We start from the raw sequence: 15,121 nt of genomic DNA on the forward strand, positions 1-15,121 counted from the left end.
TAAAAAATATAACATCATATTTTAATAATACATCTAGGATATAAATGAAATTAAAAAATAATACTAAATAGCTATCAAGTTTCCAGACCAGGTATGCAACGAAGGTTATCACGATGAAGAAATGAGGGTTGGCCATGGAGCCTCTTAGAAACATTGATCGCTGACCAAAGGCGAACGAACATGTCCTCCTTCTCCTATTATAGTTGGGGAAATCTTATCTTCAATCACAAAGCACCACATCAATAATTTATATTTATTTAAAAGTTGATAAAGCTTATGTGTTAAAATATAATTATATATAGATAATTAAAATTTTAATATATTTAAATTAACGTTATTGTTGTTATGATAAATTCTGAATATTCGACTCATGGCAAAATTATTAAAAATTATTATTTAAAATTTTACTTTCATGTATGAGGTAGTTTATAGTAGGTTTTGTATCTGCTTCAGTTATAATATTTTTCAATAGATTTATAACATTTTAGTAAAAATATTAAAAATTATAAATCTATTCAAATATATTATAAATATCACTATAAATCTTACATGCAAGAATTAGACTGATCCACAGTACTGTATTAATCGATCTAAATTGATGAACTGATTCATCATATCAATCCATATGGTGTAATTCTCAAGAATTATGATAAATAAAAGTATATGAGAAACATGAAAAGCAGCAACCACAAAATGATAATAATAATAATAATAATAATAATAATAATAATAATAATAATAAAGATGGGTTTTCCGGCACGCGGCATACATTGGTTCGCTGATTCTGCTGTGTGGTACATCAACGACTTTCCTTTGCCATCTTCATTCTCTACGTTGCCACACGCATTCCACAGCAAGCGCCACCGGCCACTCACACGAATATTGACGCACATCGGACGGTCCTCGTCGCAGGCCCTCACTCCGGGCCCGGCCGTAAACACAAGGCACCTCGCCTTCTCCCAAGTCACGAAACCTTGTATTCTTTATCCGTCGGTCCGCCTCCATTTGCCCTTTATAGAAGTCTGTGGACGTCTTTAGAATTCGCTTCCACCGCTTTAAATGCCTCCCCCTCCTCGATTTTAGATCGTTTCCGCCCCTTCCCTCTCTGCGATCGAATTTTGGAGCTGCAGCAAACCCTAGTCGACTCGGGCGAAGCGGGAGACATGGCGAGGTTCTCGCGGGATGCGATCGACACCTTCATGAGCATCACCGGCGCCCCCGAGGCCGTCGCGCTGCAGAAGCTCGAGGTACGATCCCCTATCGCGGTCCCGACGGTTTCTGGTTGATTCGCCTTGGGTCGGATCCAGAATTGGGTTTTTTTTTTCCTCTTCGTCTTCTTTCTTCTTTGGCGACTTGCGATCCGAATCGGTAGTTCGATTGCTGTTCTTCGATTAATATGATTGCTTAGTGTAATTCGTTGGTTTCTTTAGATTAAATCGATCGGGCCATCACTTGTCGTGAGGGGATGTGCTCTTAGGGTAAGTAAAGTGACCTTAGTGGGGAATGTGTTAGGTGTGCTTGATAAAATGGCTTCTCAAATATGTTCTGTATGAATAGTTATTAGCTTGCACGTAGCTTTTGCAGGTATGTAATGTTCTTATTATGCTTAAATTTGTGGGAATCGTGAAGCATTATTGTGTTCCTTTGGTTGATGTTCTTATCTTTTCCTTTTAGAAGCATGTATTCTTTACGTAACAATTTGAAGAAAACTTTGTGCGATTGGTATAACCTTTCATGAGAACATCTCATGCGTCACGAGCAAAGGAGAGTGGATCAGTATGGCTACCTTGACCATATTACTTTCTCACACTTCTTGCTAAAATGCGTGTGAATTTTGGGAATAAATCCCGGTTTATTAATATATTGTTTTTGACGGTTTCTTAAGCTTATTGTAGAACAGTGAGTTAGGTCTATGGAGCAAGGTTTTAAATTTTCGTTTCATCTCACATGAAAGGGTCTCAATTGAGCAGTTTTGGTTTCATCCAATACTTTATCTGGGATAAAGTTATGTTCCAAGGATGAATAAATTGTTGAAATGCTGACTTGAGCTATGTACTGTGAAACTTTTGGTCATCCTTTTTTGCTCTTTTTTCTTTTTTAATCCTTATCGAAACTACGGCATTCAAATGGTTTGTGAGTTAAGTTGGCTGGATTGTTGGGAAACTTAGTAGAAGGGTTGGGCTAGGTTTTATAGTTGTAAATTGCATGAATGTTAAATAATATCCTTGTTTCTGTTATGACTGTAATCATGTCGTTCCATGTGTTCGACTTTAGTGCTTTTTCTTTTGTTAGATCAAATTAATCAGATGGATTTACATTTTTGCAATCTTAACTGGAATTTCTTCTCCTTACAAAATCAAATTTTTCCATGAATGATACTCAGGAACGTGGTGGGGACCTGAATGAAGCTATTAATGCTCACTTTAGCGAAGTAGATAGGGTTAAGTATGTGGTCTACACTTACTGATATGCTCTTACTTGTGATTACCGGGTTTTTACTTAGTTATCAGTTACATCTAACAACTGTTTTAATATCCAGCACAAATCAAGGGTCTGTCCCTCCTCGTGAAGATTTGATGCAGACAGATGACGCTTTTGACAGTGGGCCTCTAAGGCCTTCTTTTCCATTATTATCTGCTACTCGAGATGTGAACCCATTTTCTCTGCTTGATTCAAAATTTGGCCTTTTTTCAAGCCTTTTTGATGGTGGAGGTGCTTCCAGTTTTCCTAGACATGGTCCACGTGTTTCTCACCCAAGGGAGGTAAGGGAAATTCCCATTGATTTCAAGGATGACAACAGAGGAAGTGGACCTTCTGGTGTAGGACCTAGAATTGAGGAGGTCACTGGAAATGAAACTGCACATGGTCATGAGATTCATGGCACTGTCATCATTGATGATGAAGATGATGATGGCATTCAACCTACTCATGGTGGTCATGGTGTTAAATCCTCTGCTGACACCTCTCTTGGTCAGTGTGCTGGACCAAGTGTTTCCCCGTTGGCTGATATGACTGATTATAGCAATGAGATAGAAGAGGAAATGATCAAAGCTGCTATTGAAGCTTCCAAGCGAGAAGCTCAGCAACATGTAATTAAACAGTTTGATGATCTTATAAATCTTTGATCTGTAACTAATCCATCGTCTTACCAATCATTTTCACCTGTGTCACTGTAGGATATTCATGATCACCCAAAGTCGCCTGCAACTGATGATACTGATCTTGCACGAGCCGTTTCATTGTCCTTGAAGGTCTATTTTATGCTTATCTACTCTAGTTTTAAGTGGTTATTTTATCTGTACAATGTTTTGATGTTTCCTTAATTACAGACAGCAGAACAAGAGAGAGTGCTACGTCAACAGGGTGTGTATGTTGGAGAGAATCCATCTATTATGGAAGTAGATGATGCAGAAAAAGATGCTGCATTTAATGGAAGGTGTGGATCTTTTATTACACATTGATGTGGAAGTAGAATCCACAAAGGTGCTGCATTATTTCTTTGTGGCCTTTTTCTAATCCTATTATCATCAGATAGGGAATGGTATCGTGCAAATATTCTAATTTTTCTACTTCATTTCTTTTAAGTCTCTTGTGTGCATGATCTTATGTGTGGCTGAACCTAATGGAAGTTGGCTGTTTAATCAAGATCAGCTAGAGTCAAAATGGAAGAACACTGTGTGGAGGGAGGGAGGTGGGAGGGAGCAAGTGTGCGGTTGTGTGTGCATCAACACATGGCCAACCAACTGGCACACACCTGCATGTGGGTGTGTGTGCGGGTGTGCAGCATGTCTTAACACATGGCCATCCACCCTGATGTCTTTTTCTTCGGGTAATATTAGATGGTATGTGTCTGTTCACTATCTGATGTACTGGAACCATATCAGTCCAGTAGGCTATTGAAACCAGTATTAGGCCAAGATTTAAATCCTTGATTCAATCAAACACTCTTGGAATTTATGATGATACTTAATTCATCTAATAGTGGCAGTAAAATACTTAGAGCATTTAATACTTTCTTCTTATGTTTCAGTAGGCATTATATCAACAGCGGATAAATAAGAGGTTGTTTAGAACATTTTTTATCTAATGTATTTTTGTTGAAAACTTGTAGAAGCTTTTGGAACTAGTTCTATATTTGTTGTTTTCCTCATTTTTAAAAAAAATTCAGTTGCATTCTGAACCAATGTGTGACATTGTTGAGTGTCAAAGCATGCAACCAACACCTCATGCATGGTCAATTTTGGCTGTGCTTGCCTTGCTGGTCATGAGTATCCATCACATGTACCTTTCTTGGTATGTGATTTTTATGGCTGCTGCAACGCATATTTCATGGTATGTGCTATAGCTGCCCATTCAGTGTGGTACTATTGCTTGGCTTGACATTTCCTCGATTAAAGCCTTGGAGTAATGTTGTTTTGGTCTTATTTTGGTGACATTATCCTCATTCAAATAGTTTAGGTAAAAATTCTATTATGTCTAAGTTGTATCCATGCCTATGTATAACATTCTGCCTTGATGTGCAACAGTAGTTGAAATAGTCTTTTAGGAGACCATCAGATATCCATTTGTGGAGAAGTCCACATTGTTCTTGATGTCTCATGATGTTGCATGAGTTATGCAATCTGTTCTAGATTTTGGTGACTACAAATACTATTCTGGTCATTCTTCGTGAAACATTTAACTAATAATTATTTTGATATGAAAAGATTGTATCTAGTGAATTGCCTAAATGATACTCTTGTTACTGATACATGCCCTTTTGTTGTTGGAGGCATGGATTTGTTTCAGCTGACACTGGAACCTCAAGTCAAGTGAAATCAGAGGAGGAAAATCCATTTGTTTTGGAAGAAAGTGAAGACATAGAGGAACAACCTTTAGTGAGACACCGTTCCAGGCATTTAACTCCTGCTAATGTAGATTCTGCAGACTCTGGACAAGTCAGCTATAGTGCTTCAGGTCCTCCACAGCCTATAGATAGGCACCCTCAGCATAATGGACATGTTTTTGAGAATGACGAGGTAGGCATACGAACGATGGAGTATGTTATTATTTTGTTCATGAATGAATTGAACTCAAACATCATAGTAATATGAACAATTTTCTCTTTATTCTTTGGATAAGTGGGGTGGGATATCTTCCGAGGAGCATGATGAAGCTGTCATGCTTGAGGCTGCAATGTTCGGTGGTATTCCTGATGGAACATCATATCGTTTTGGATATCCACCTCGTCAAATGCCTCGTCCACCATCCCCTACACTTACAGCACAGCGCTTGTTAAGAGAGCAACAGGTTCGATATGCCCTTTTACTGTCAGTTGGTTGCTGCTGCAGTCAACTTATGCAAAGTGTCGTTGATTTCAGGATGATGAGTATCTTGCAGCACTGCAAGCTGATAGAGAAAAAGAATTGAAGGCCCAGCAGGAGGCTCAACTTCGCCATTTGGAAGAGACTGCTGCCAGGGAAGCTGCTCTTCAGAAGCAGAAGCATGAAGAGGAGGAAAATCAAAAGAAACAGCTTGAGGAAGAGGTAATACATACTGTCTCTACATGGCGAACCAACAGCAATGGAGATGGTTTTTTGGACTAAATTATTTACTGCCTTAAGGTTTATAGTCTTAAGATTTTAAATATCATGTTGCTGCCAAATTAGCTATATATAGCTATAGTGAGAAAAATATGACTTGCTATTATATTTATATTAGTTCTGTAGATACTGTGGGCACCCTTGAAGCCCTAGAGTTGTATATCTTAATTTATTTGTATGTGTCTACAGAATTTCAGACTTCACATTTGTAACTAAAATTTGGATGGATGACAAATTACAATGATTTCATATACTTCACAATTTTAGTACTATTAGTTTTTATATTGTTTAAAATATGAAATATAAATTAAAGACTAGCAGCTATAAAGTCTTGTTTATAACATTTTTGACATGACTTTCGAAAATAGAGGTACGAGGGAGAAGTTATATGATCAAGGATACAAGAAAACCCATTTTCATTTCAAAAAACTGGAGAGATGAACTGAGAATAGAGATTATATACATGTGTTTCTGAACAAATTTTAATGGTACGACAAATGAGTTTTTAAGCTTAATAGTCATCTAGTAGTCTTTTGCTTTCTTGAAGTTTGTGTCTAGTTGTCTTGGCATGGAAAATTAATCGACATTTTGACATTCATCCTCCAGCCGTACTTACCTATGATTAAGATTACCTTGTGGGGAACAGTTCAGTAGTCTGTCCTTGAAGGTATATTATATGCAGAATGTGCAAGTATTATTAACATACAACAAAGACTCTTTTTGGGTCGATACTTATTGGTTTAGTGGTTGGGATAACCTGGTTTGTTGCAGGAACTTGAGTTGAAGCTTGCTGCAAAGCAATCATTATTACCACAGGAGCCTTCTTTAGATGATGGAAATGCTGTGACTCTTCTCGTGCGTATGCCTGATGGAAGTAGGCGTGGACGTCGCTTTCTGAAATCTGACAAACTTCAGGTTGAACTTTTGGATCGGCCATCATTGACAAAGCATACAGAAGCATTTAATTCTTCTTTTTTTGGGGGTTATATCTTTAATCACACTTTTGCCATTTGTTGCAGTTGCTTTTTGATTACATTGACGTTGGAAAGGTGGTTAAGCCCGGCTCCTACAGATTGGTAATACTTCAGTTTGTGATGTTTTGATTTGTCGCTCTTTTTATAATCGCAGTACCTTTCACTTCTGGAGAACTGTCATGTCATATGTATGTCAGAATCTTCGATTGGCATGTTTCGATTCAGTTGGTCTTGTTATGGGGTTTGAAAATAAGATTTGGTTGTCAATGTTTCCGTATCTAGCAGCACACTTCAAAGCTGCTTTAGTCTGCTCTGTGCATCATTTCATTGCGTCGTGTGGATCTATCAATTTATTTGCCTCGAGTTTCAGTATTATCATTGTTGCCCTCATTTCATTTCTCTGTATCTGACAGGTGAGGCCATATCCTCGTCGTGCTTTCACCGAAGAAGAAACCCAACTATCCTTGAGCGAACTGGGCCTGACGAGCAAGCAAGAGGCACTGTTTCTAGAGTTGATTTAGAGCCTGCGATGCTTGGAAGTGCTAGAACAATAGATCAACTTATCACATGAAAATTGGATGCTTCCACGGGTGTTTGCCTGAGATGTTGGTGGTCTCAAACCATGACCAAGTGTTTGGTTGAACTCAGTCCATGTGTGAAGACTTGGTGATTTGCCCCTTTTGGTGAGATTTGAATGCTCTTTCAGGAATGGTTTCATTTCTATGTTTGCAGTCGTCGGTCCAGAAAACCGTGTACATATAAAGAAAGGTCGCCACGAACCATGTTTGCTACCAAAAAAATGAAAAGAAAAAATAGAGGTTTAATAAAGAGAAACTAATATTCTCTTCCTTGAATTATGTTAAACTATGTGAGCTGACAGCCACTTTCAGAAGCTCAACCAAGGAAATCCGGCATTATCTTTTCTGACCTATTGAATCATGAATTCAGTAAAGCTGGAAATTTCTTCGAGCAGCAGCAGGTTTTGTTCCTCGATAAGCTTTTGCTGCAGCCACAGAAGCTTCTCCCTCCCTCCCTCTTTTAAGAGGCCAAGATGTCTGTATGTACGGATACCACGCAGCGTTAGCGATAGAATACAAATGCATAAACCATGCAGCGTTACTAGCAACGGAATGGAGATTTCCTATGTCACTCGAGGCCAATTAAAGGCCATCTTCTTAGAACTCGGTGGGTGATGGAGAGGCAGAATGATGGATGGAGGGAGTCGAGTAGATAGGTAAATTGTGTCACATTAAACTACATGTAGTAGACTAATGAATTATAAATGTTCTTGTCTTTCCATTTGTTTCTCACTGAAGTTGATCAATCAAGATCGGTCAACCCCATCTCTCTCTCTCTCTCTCTCGTGGTAGAACTCCAAGAGCGAGGAATTAATCTGCTTCCACTCTCTGTTAATCCATCGATCGGGCTGCGAATATAGGATCCATTGCACCATTTTTTGATAAGAGTCCACAGCACCACTCACCAATAACGAATCTGGACTCGGAACAACGACGTAGGATGACTCGCCGAGTCGATCCGCAACGACGACACTTAGTCCCACATCACAATTACCAAGATATCTTCAAGCTATATTATAACCCCAACGGGAGAACAGAGCACGACCTTACTTGAACAGGATCTGTTCTATAGGTTCGTACAACTGTCTCTTAGAACTCTAACGAGACAGGCACAAAAGTCTGGTTGATGATGATTCAGGACCTCAGGATCGGAGCGTGATTAACGGTGGGGATCTCTCGAGGTCTCTCGCTGTAGGGGATCGTTCTCAGCTGATGGTGCCCATCGACTGGGGCGATCCTGGGGTTGTCTGACAGACCCAAAACATGTTTTTTGGACGTTCGACTCGAATGTTGGGTCAAACACTTCTTTATATAGATATGATAATGAAAGGAAGAGCTTATGAAGATAATTGTGAGAACAGAGCACGACCTTACTTGAACAGGATCTGTTCTATAGGTTCGTACAACTGTCTCTTAGAACTCTAACGAGACAGGCACAAAAGTCTGGTTGATGATGATTCAGGACCTCAGGATCGGAGCGTGATTAACGGTGGGGGTCTCTCGCTGTAGGGGATCGTTCTCAGCTGATGGTGCCCATCGACTGGGGCGATCCTGGGGTTGTCTGACAGACCCAAAACACGTTTTTTGGACGTTCGACTCGAATGTTGGGTCAAACACTTCTTTATATAGATATGATAATGAAAGGAAGAGCTTATGAAGATAATTGTGAGAGCAATACTTGAACAGGATCTGTTCTATAGGTTCGTACAACTGTCTCTTAGAACTCTAACGAGACAGGCACAAAAGTCTGGTTGATGATGATTCAGGACCTCAGGATCGGAGCGTGATTAACGGTGGGGATCTCTCGAGGTCTCTCGCTGTAGGGGATCGTTCTCAGCTGATGGTGCCCATCGACTGGGGCGATCCTGGGGTTGTCTGACAGACCCAAAACACGTTTTTTGGACGTTCGACTCGAATGTTGGGTCAAACACTTCTTTATATAGATATGATAATGAAAGGAAGAGCTTATGAAGATAATTGTGAGAGCAATACTTGAACAGGATCTGTTCTATAGGTTCGTACAACTGTCTCTTAGAACTCTAACGAGACAGGCACAAAAGTCTGGTTGATGATGATTCAGGACCTCAGGATCGGAGCGTGATTAACGGTGGGGATCTCTCGAGGTCTCTCGCTGTAGGGGATCGTTCTCAGCTGATGGTGCCCATCGACTGGGGCGATCCTGGGGTTGTCTGACAGACCCAAAACACGTTTTTTGGACGTTCGACTCGAATGTTGGGTCAAACACTTCTTTATATAGATATGATAATGAAAGGAAGAGCTTATGAAGATAATTGTGAGAGCAATACTTGAACAGGATCTGTTCTATAGGTTCGTACAACTGTCTCTTAGAACTCTAACGAGACAGGCACAAAAGTCTGGTTGATGATGATTCAGGACCTCAGGATCGGAGCGTGATTAACGGTGGGGATCTCTCGAGGTCTCTCGCTGTAGGGGATCGTTCTCAGCTGATGGTGCCCATCGACTGGGGCGATCCTGGGGTTGTCTGACAGACCCAAAACACGTTTTTTGGACGTTCGACTCGAATGTTGGGTCAAACACTTCTTTATATAGATATGATAATGAAAGGAAGAGCTTATGAAGATAATTGTGAGAGCAATACTTGAACAGGATCTGTTCTATAGGTTCGTACAACTGTCTCTTAGAACTCTAACGAGACAGGCACAAAAGTCTGGTTGATGATGATTCAGGACCTCAGGATCGGAGCGTGATTAACGGTGGGGATCTCTCGAGGTCTCTCGCTGTAGGGGATCGTTCTCAGCTGATGGTGCCCATCGACTGGAGCGATCCTGGGGTTGTCTGACAGACCCAAAACACGTTTTTTGGACGTTCGACTCGAATGTTGGGTCAAACACTTCTTTATATAGATATGATAATGAAAGGAAGAGCTTATGAAGATAATTGTGAGAGCAATACTTGAACAGGATCTGTTCTATAGGTTCGTACAACTGTCTCTTAGAACTCTAACGAGACAGGCACAAAAGTCTGGTTGATGATGATTCAGGACCTCAGGATCGGAGCGTGATTAACGGTGGGGATCTCTCGAGGTCTCTCGCTGTAGGGGATCGTTCTCAGCTGATGGTGCCCATCGACTGGGGCGATCCTGGGGTTGTCTGACAGACCCAAAACACGTTTTTTGGACGTTCGACTCGAATGTTGGGTCAAACACTTCTTTATATAGATATGATAATGAAAGGAAGAGCTTATGAAGATAATTGTGAGAGCAATAACAAAAATATTTTGAAGTAGTTTTTTTGACGTGCACACGTGACGAAGATAGAGAGAGAGAAGAACCTGAAGCTTAGACGCATCGCTCAAGCGGATGATATCGAGATGCGTGAGAGAGAGAGGAAGAAGAAGAAGAAGAAGAAGAATCTACCATTGTTTACAGCTTAAGGAACCCCAACCTGATTCTCGTACGCATCGTTTAGAGAGAGAGAGGAATATGGCAATGTATGTAGCTTGGCAAACACCAGCCTGAAGCTGGCGGGCATCATGACGAAGATAGAGAGAGAAGAACCTGAAGCTTAGACGCATCGCTCAAGCAGATGATATCGAGATGCGTGAGAGAGAGAGGAAGAAGAAGAAGAATCTACCATTGTTTACAGCTTAAGGAACCCCAACCTGAATCTCGTACGCCTCGTTTAGAGAGAGAGAGGAATATGGCAATGTATGTAGCTTGGCATCGTTTAGAGAGAGAGGAACATGGCAATGTATGTAGTAGCTTGGCAAACACCAGCCTGAAGCTGGCGGGCATCATGACGTGACAAAACTCGCCCAACACTTCTCTTCACTCGTGATAGAATTATCCGCTTCAGAGACAGGAATCCAATAATATTTAGTCCCACATCCTAAATATTACAATGTTCCAAGCCATATATTAGAGATAAAACCAGCACATTAATTGTTGCACGTACTATGACCCTTGGGATCAGATAGATCTCCCTCGAGGTCTAAGTAGCAGAAGGAGGCTACAATCCGCTGAGCTTGTGGTTTTCTGTGGGTTTTTTGTTTTTAATGTACATGAGTTTAAATGATAAGACACTAAAGGTCTTATCGTAGGCTCTGATACCAGATAGATCTCCCTCGAGGTCTAAGTAGCAGAAGGAGGCTACAATCCGCTGAGCTTGTGGTTTTCTGTGGGTTTTTTGTTTTTAATGTACATGAGTTTAAATGATAAGACACTAAAGGTCTTATCGTAGGCTCTGATACCAATTAATAAGACCCTAAAGTCTTATCGTGGAAGAAAGGGGAAAAATGGGGATGATAATGATCGCTTCGAGGAGGAGAGGTCGAGCGGCTGCGCTGCGACGCAAGGGGAGGCGGGCGGCGGTAGTAGGGCTGGGATGGACGTTGGCAGCGTCGTCTCCTGGCCGGGGAACAGCGGCGGCGGTGGTCGCCGGCCGGAAAGCGGGCGATGGTGGGCGCTGGCCGGAGAGAAGCAGCGGCGGGTGGGCTGGTCGGAAGCAGGGGTCGCAGGGGTGGCTGCGGCTTCTTCTTCCTCTCGTGTTTCTTCTTTTCCTTTTTTTTTTTTTTTTTTTTTGAACGAGATAACGAACTACAGCGAGAACGCCGAGGATCGCTGCTCTGATACCAAATGATAAGACACTAAAGGTCTTATCTTGTGGTTTTCTATGGGTTTTTTGTTTTTAATGTACATGAGTTTAAATGAAAAACGTATATGTTTATAATTTATGTGCAGATGTTAAACATCAATTTGTATAAGGAACATTTTATCCTTTTTTTTTAGTAGGTTAGGATGTTTAAATTTGTACACTTTTCTAATGTGTTATATTTGATAGCATTGATAAATAAAAAAGGTAACATCATATTTTAATCATAAATATAGTATATGAATAAAAGTGAAAATAGAGTGTTATAACATAAGAACTAATTAGAGATCAGGTATTGGTTGGTATCTTCGAGGAGGAGAGCTCGAGCGGCTGCGCTGCGACGCAAGGGGAGGCGGGCGGCGGTAGTAGGGCTGGGATGGACGTTGGCAGCGTCGTCTCCTGGCCGGGGAACAGCGGCGGCGGTGGTCGCCGGCCGGAAAGCGGGCGATGGTGGGCGCTGGCCGGAGAGAAGCAGCGGCGGGTGGGCTGGTCGGAAGCAGGGGTCGCAGGGGTGGCTGCGACTTCTTCTTCCTCTCGTGTTTCTTCTTTTCCTTTTTTTTTTTTTTTTTTTTGAACGAGATAACGAACTACAGCGAGAACGCCGAGGATCGCTGCTCTGATACCAAATGATAAGACACTAAAGATCTTATCTTGTGGTTTTCTATGGGTTTTTTGTTTTTAATGTACATGAGTTTAAATGAAAAACGTATATGTTTATAATTTATGTGCAGATGTTAAACATCAATTTGTATAAGGAACATTTTATCCTTTTTTTTTAGTAGGTTAGGATGTTTAAATTTGTACACTTTTCTAATGTGTTATATTTGATAGCATTGATAAATAAAAAAGGTAACATCATATTTTAATCATAAATATAGTATATGAATAAAAGTGAAAATAGAGTGTTATAACAGAAGAACTAATTAGAGATCAGGTATTGGTTGGTATCTTCAATCTTCCTATTATTTTTGGGTATGCAAAGCACCACATCAATAATTTATATTTATTTAAAAGTTGACAAAGTTTATGTGTTAAAATATAATTATATAATTATATATATAATTAAACTTTATACATGGTTAAATTAACATTATCGTTGTTATGATAAATTATGGTCATTCAACTGTTGGCAAAATTGTAGAGCCAACCGATATAAACTTCTAAGTTTGGTATATGTTTTGATTTACATAGTGCATCATGATATATCCAACAAGACCCATATGATACTTAAATTAGTATTGATTTACGTAGTTCCATCATATAACAAATGAAAATGGTATAATTCACTATTGGGCATAAGAGACAACCTTGACTATTGGGTTAAGGTCATAGTTAATGTTGAGAATGGTTATCTAATCATTAATGAGATTATGAAATCATGCCATGAATTTAAGAATATAAAGTAACAATTTGTCGTTAATGCTACATGGCCAAGCTTGAGCCCGCATGATGTATTGATCGAATGAGATTGGAGTGTAAGTTAAATAGAGATGAAATTATTAGGAATGAGTCCATACTAAGAGGGGGGAGGAAGGGGGAGTGAATTAGTGCAAAGGTAAAAATATTCGATTAAAATCGATTTCGAAAATATGCTTAGTTTGAAATCATGTTCATAAACATATTGAAGGTAATTTACGGTTAATGTAAATTGTAAAAAGTAAATGTAAAACAGATTTTATAGTGGTTCAGTCGTTGTGACCTACATCTACTCCGTCGATTCCTCTTCCGTCGAGGCCACCAGCATCTACTATCAGTCTTCCTTCAATAGGCGAAGACCAACCACCTTTTACACTTGATTCTCCTTTTACCGGGTTTAGGAGAGAACCCTTACACCCCCACTTACTCCTCTCTCAAACTATTCTATACTTAGAACTTTGAGAGGAGTTCCACACACAAACAATTGCAACATAGTTTTCTTTTTTTTTTTTGCTCTCAGTTGTGTAGTTTAACCAGGGATGAGATGGGTGTTTATAGGCTTCAAGTTGATTCAAACTTCGAGCCTAAAAAGGTTTCATCCCGGGTCCTAGTGGTACCACCGCCTGCAGCACTAACACTAGGTGGTACCACCGCCTGACATAGTCTCGAAGATTGTGCCACGATGATGCCACCTATTGGGTCACTGTTTGGGCCTTCTACTTGGCCCAACACAGCTCAAACTTGGGTCACTGAATAAGTCTTTCTCTTGGCCCAAAATAACCCTATTTTGGGCCCAATTGCCCCTAATAGAGTTGGTCTAATTACATTCTAAATTAACTCAATTAGACTCTAAAACCTAACTCGATCTAGGCAAATTATTACAAGCACTAATCATGTGTTGTCCGGCATATCATTAGTTCTTCTGGTGCTTCGTTCGATCCTTCGACGCTTCGTCTTCTTTTACGGTCTTTGTCCAATCGGCATATTGACCTCCGCAACTCCGATCTCCTTGGCGTAATGTCCGTTCTTCTAGGCTCGATGCCTAAATTCTTGACCCGAAGCCTTCTGCCGATAGGTCGATCGTTCCTCCGGCCCGACATCCAATATTCTAATATGTTCACTCTGGCCCGATGTTCAATATTCTGACATGTTTAATTTACCTCTCCTGATCGACGTTAGTCTTACGTCACTCAAACGCATATTAGAACAACACTACAATTAGTTTTATCATCAAAATCTGAGATTCAACATAAATATTAACCATGTGTCAATCGGATAGAGATGACATTTCGACCAAGTATTTAATTTCTTAGTAATCATGTTTTTAAACGATGGAAGTGCTAAAAATAAATGTGATAAAAATATTGTAAACATAGTTAAAAATACTAAATTGATATAGAAGTTGGTTGCTCTTATTTCTGAACTATTAAAATTATTTAAAAATTTATTTTATGTATGAGCTGATTTAGATAAGGTTTTGTATTCATTTGCTTCACTCACAATGTTTTTCAATAAAAAAATTATAAATCTATTCAAATATATTATAAATATCACTATAAATGTTACATGTGAGAATTAGAGTGAGCCATAGTTCAGTAGTGATCGATCTAAATTGATGAACTGATTCATCATATCAACCAATCCATATGGTGTAATGTGGTACTTTAGAAACATATCTCAAGAATTATGATGAATAAAAACATCTGAGAAATATGAAAAGCAGCAACCTCGAAAAACAAAAACAAAAATCCATCGATCGGGATCCATTGGCACCATTTTTTGATACAGTCCACAGCACCATTCACCAATCACGAATCTGGACTCGCGACAACGACGTCGGATGACTCGCCGCGTGGATCCGCAACGACGACACTTAGTCCCACATCACAATTCCCAAGATATCTTCAAGCTATATTATAACCCCAACGGGAGAACAGAGC

The 15,121-nt window shown here is 39.9% G+C and overlaps 1 protein-coding gene and 7 non-coding genes across 9 annotated transcripts; all 8 read left to right on the forward strand.

The window, feature by feature from the left end:
* The first annotated feature begins 987 nt into the window (after positions 1 to 987).
* On the forward strand, positions 988 to 7,404 carry LOC104000455 (plant UBX domain-containing protein 8). 2 transcript variants are annotated; one of them, XM_009422509.3, is made up of 11 exons: positions 988 to 1,247; positions 2,384 to 2,445; positions 2,540 to 3,089; positions 3,177 to 3,251; positions 3,330 to 3,436; positions 4,772 to 5,018; positions 5,122 to 5,289; positions 5,361 to 5,525; positions 6,354 to 6,497; positions 6,602 to 6,658; positions 6,970 to 7,404. In XM_009422509.3, the coding sequence occupies exons 1-11, from the start codon at positions 1,164 to 1,166 to the stop codon at positions 7,075 to 7,077; spliced, it is 1,767 nt and encodes a 588-aa protein (XP_009420784.1). In that variant the 5' UTR covers positions 988 to 1,163; the 3' UTR covers positions 7,078 to 7,404. The 2 variants fall into 2 exon arrangements, with proteins under 2 accessions (XP_009420784.1, XP_009420785.1); XM_009422510.3 differs by lacking the exon at positions 2,384 to 2,445.
* Positions 7,405 to 8,174: 770 nt separating this feature from the next.
* LOC135626094 (small nucleolar RNA U3) lies at positions 8,175 to 8,391 on the forward strand. The gene has a single exon (XR_010492261.1). It is a non-coding gene; the product is annotated as a small nucleolar RNA U3 (small nucleolar RNA).
* A 107-nt stretch (positions 8,392 to 8,498) lies between these two features.
* LOC135626096 (small nucleolar RNA U3) lies at positions 8,499 to 8,705 on the forward strand. The gene has a single exon (XR_010492263.1). It is a non-coding gene; the product is annotated as a small nucleolar RNA U3 (small nucleolar RNA).
* A 100-nt stretch (positions 8,706 to 8,805) lies between these two features.
* On the forward strand, positions 8,806 to 9,019 carry LOC135626099 (small nucleolar RNA U3). Its single transcript, XR_010492265.1, has one exon. It is a non-coding gene; the product is annotated as a small nucleolar RNA U3 (small nucleolar RNA).
* A 100-nt stretch (positions 9,020 to 9,119) lies between these two features.
* LOC135626101 (small nucleolar RNA U3) lies at positions 9,120 to 9,333 on the forward strand. Its single transcript, XR_010492267.1, has one exon. It is a non-coding gene; the product is annotated as a small nucleolar RNA U3 (small nucleolar RNA).
* Positions 9,334 to 9,433: 100 nt separating this feature from the next.
* LOC135626102 (small nucleolar RNA U3) lies at positions 9,434 to 9,647 on the forward strand. The gene has a single exon (XR_010492268.1). It is a non-coding gene; the product is annotated as a small nucleolar RNA U3 (small nucleolar RNA).
* A 100-nt stretch (positions 9,648 to 9,747) lies between these two features.
* LOC135626104 (small nucleolar RNA U3) lies at positions 9,748 to 9,961 on the forward strand. The gene has a single exon (XR_010492270.1). It is a non-coding gene; the product is annotated as a small nucleolar RNA U3 (small nucleolar RNA).
* A 100-nt stretch (positions 9,962 to 10,061) lies between these two features.
* Positions 10,062 to 10,275, forward strand: LOC135626103 (small nucleolar RNA U3). Its single transcript, XR_010492269.1, has one exon. It is a non-coding gene; the product is annotated as a small nucleolar RNA U3 (small nucleolar RNA).
* The last annotated feature ends 4,846 nt before the right edge of the window (positions 10,276 to 15,121 follow it).

Source organism: Musa acuminata, chromosome BXJ2-10 (assembly GCF_036884655.1).
Source record: "Musa acuminata AAA Group cultivar baxijiao chromosome BXJ2-10, Cavendish_Baxijiao_AAA, whole genome shotgun sequence".
NCBI classification, from domain to species: domain Eukaryota; kingdom Viridiplantae; phylum Streptophyta; class Magnoliopsida; order Zingiberales; family Musaceae; genus Musa; species Musa acuminata.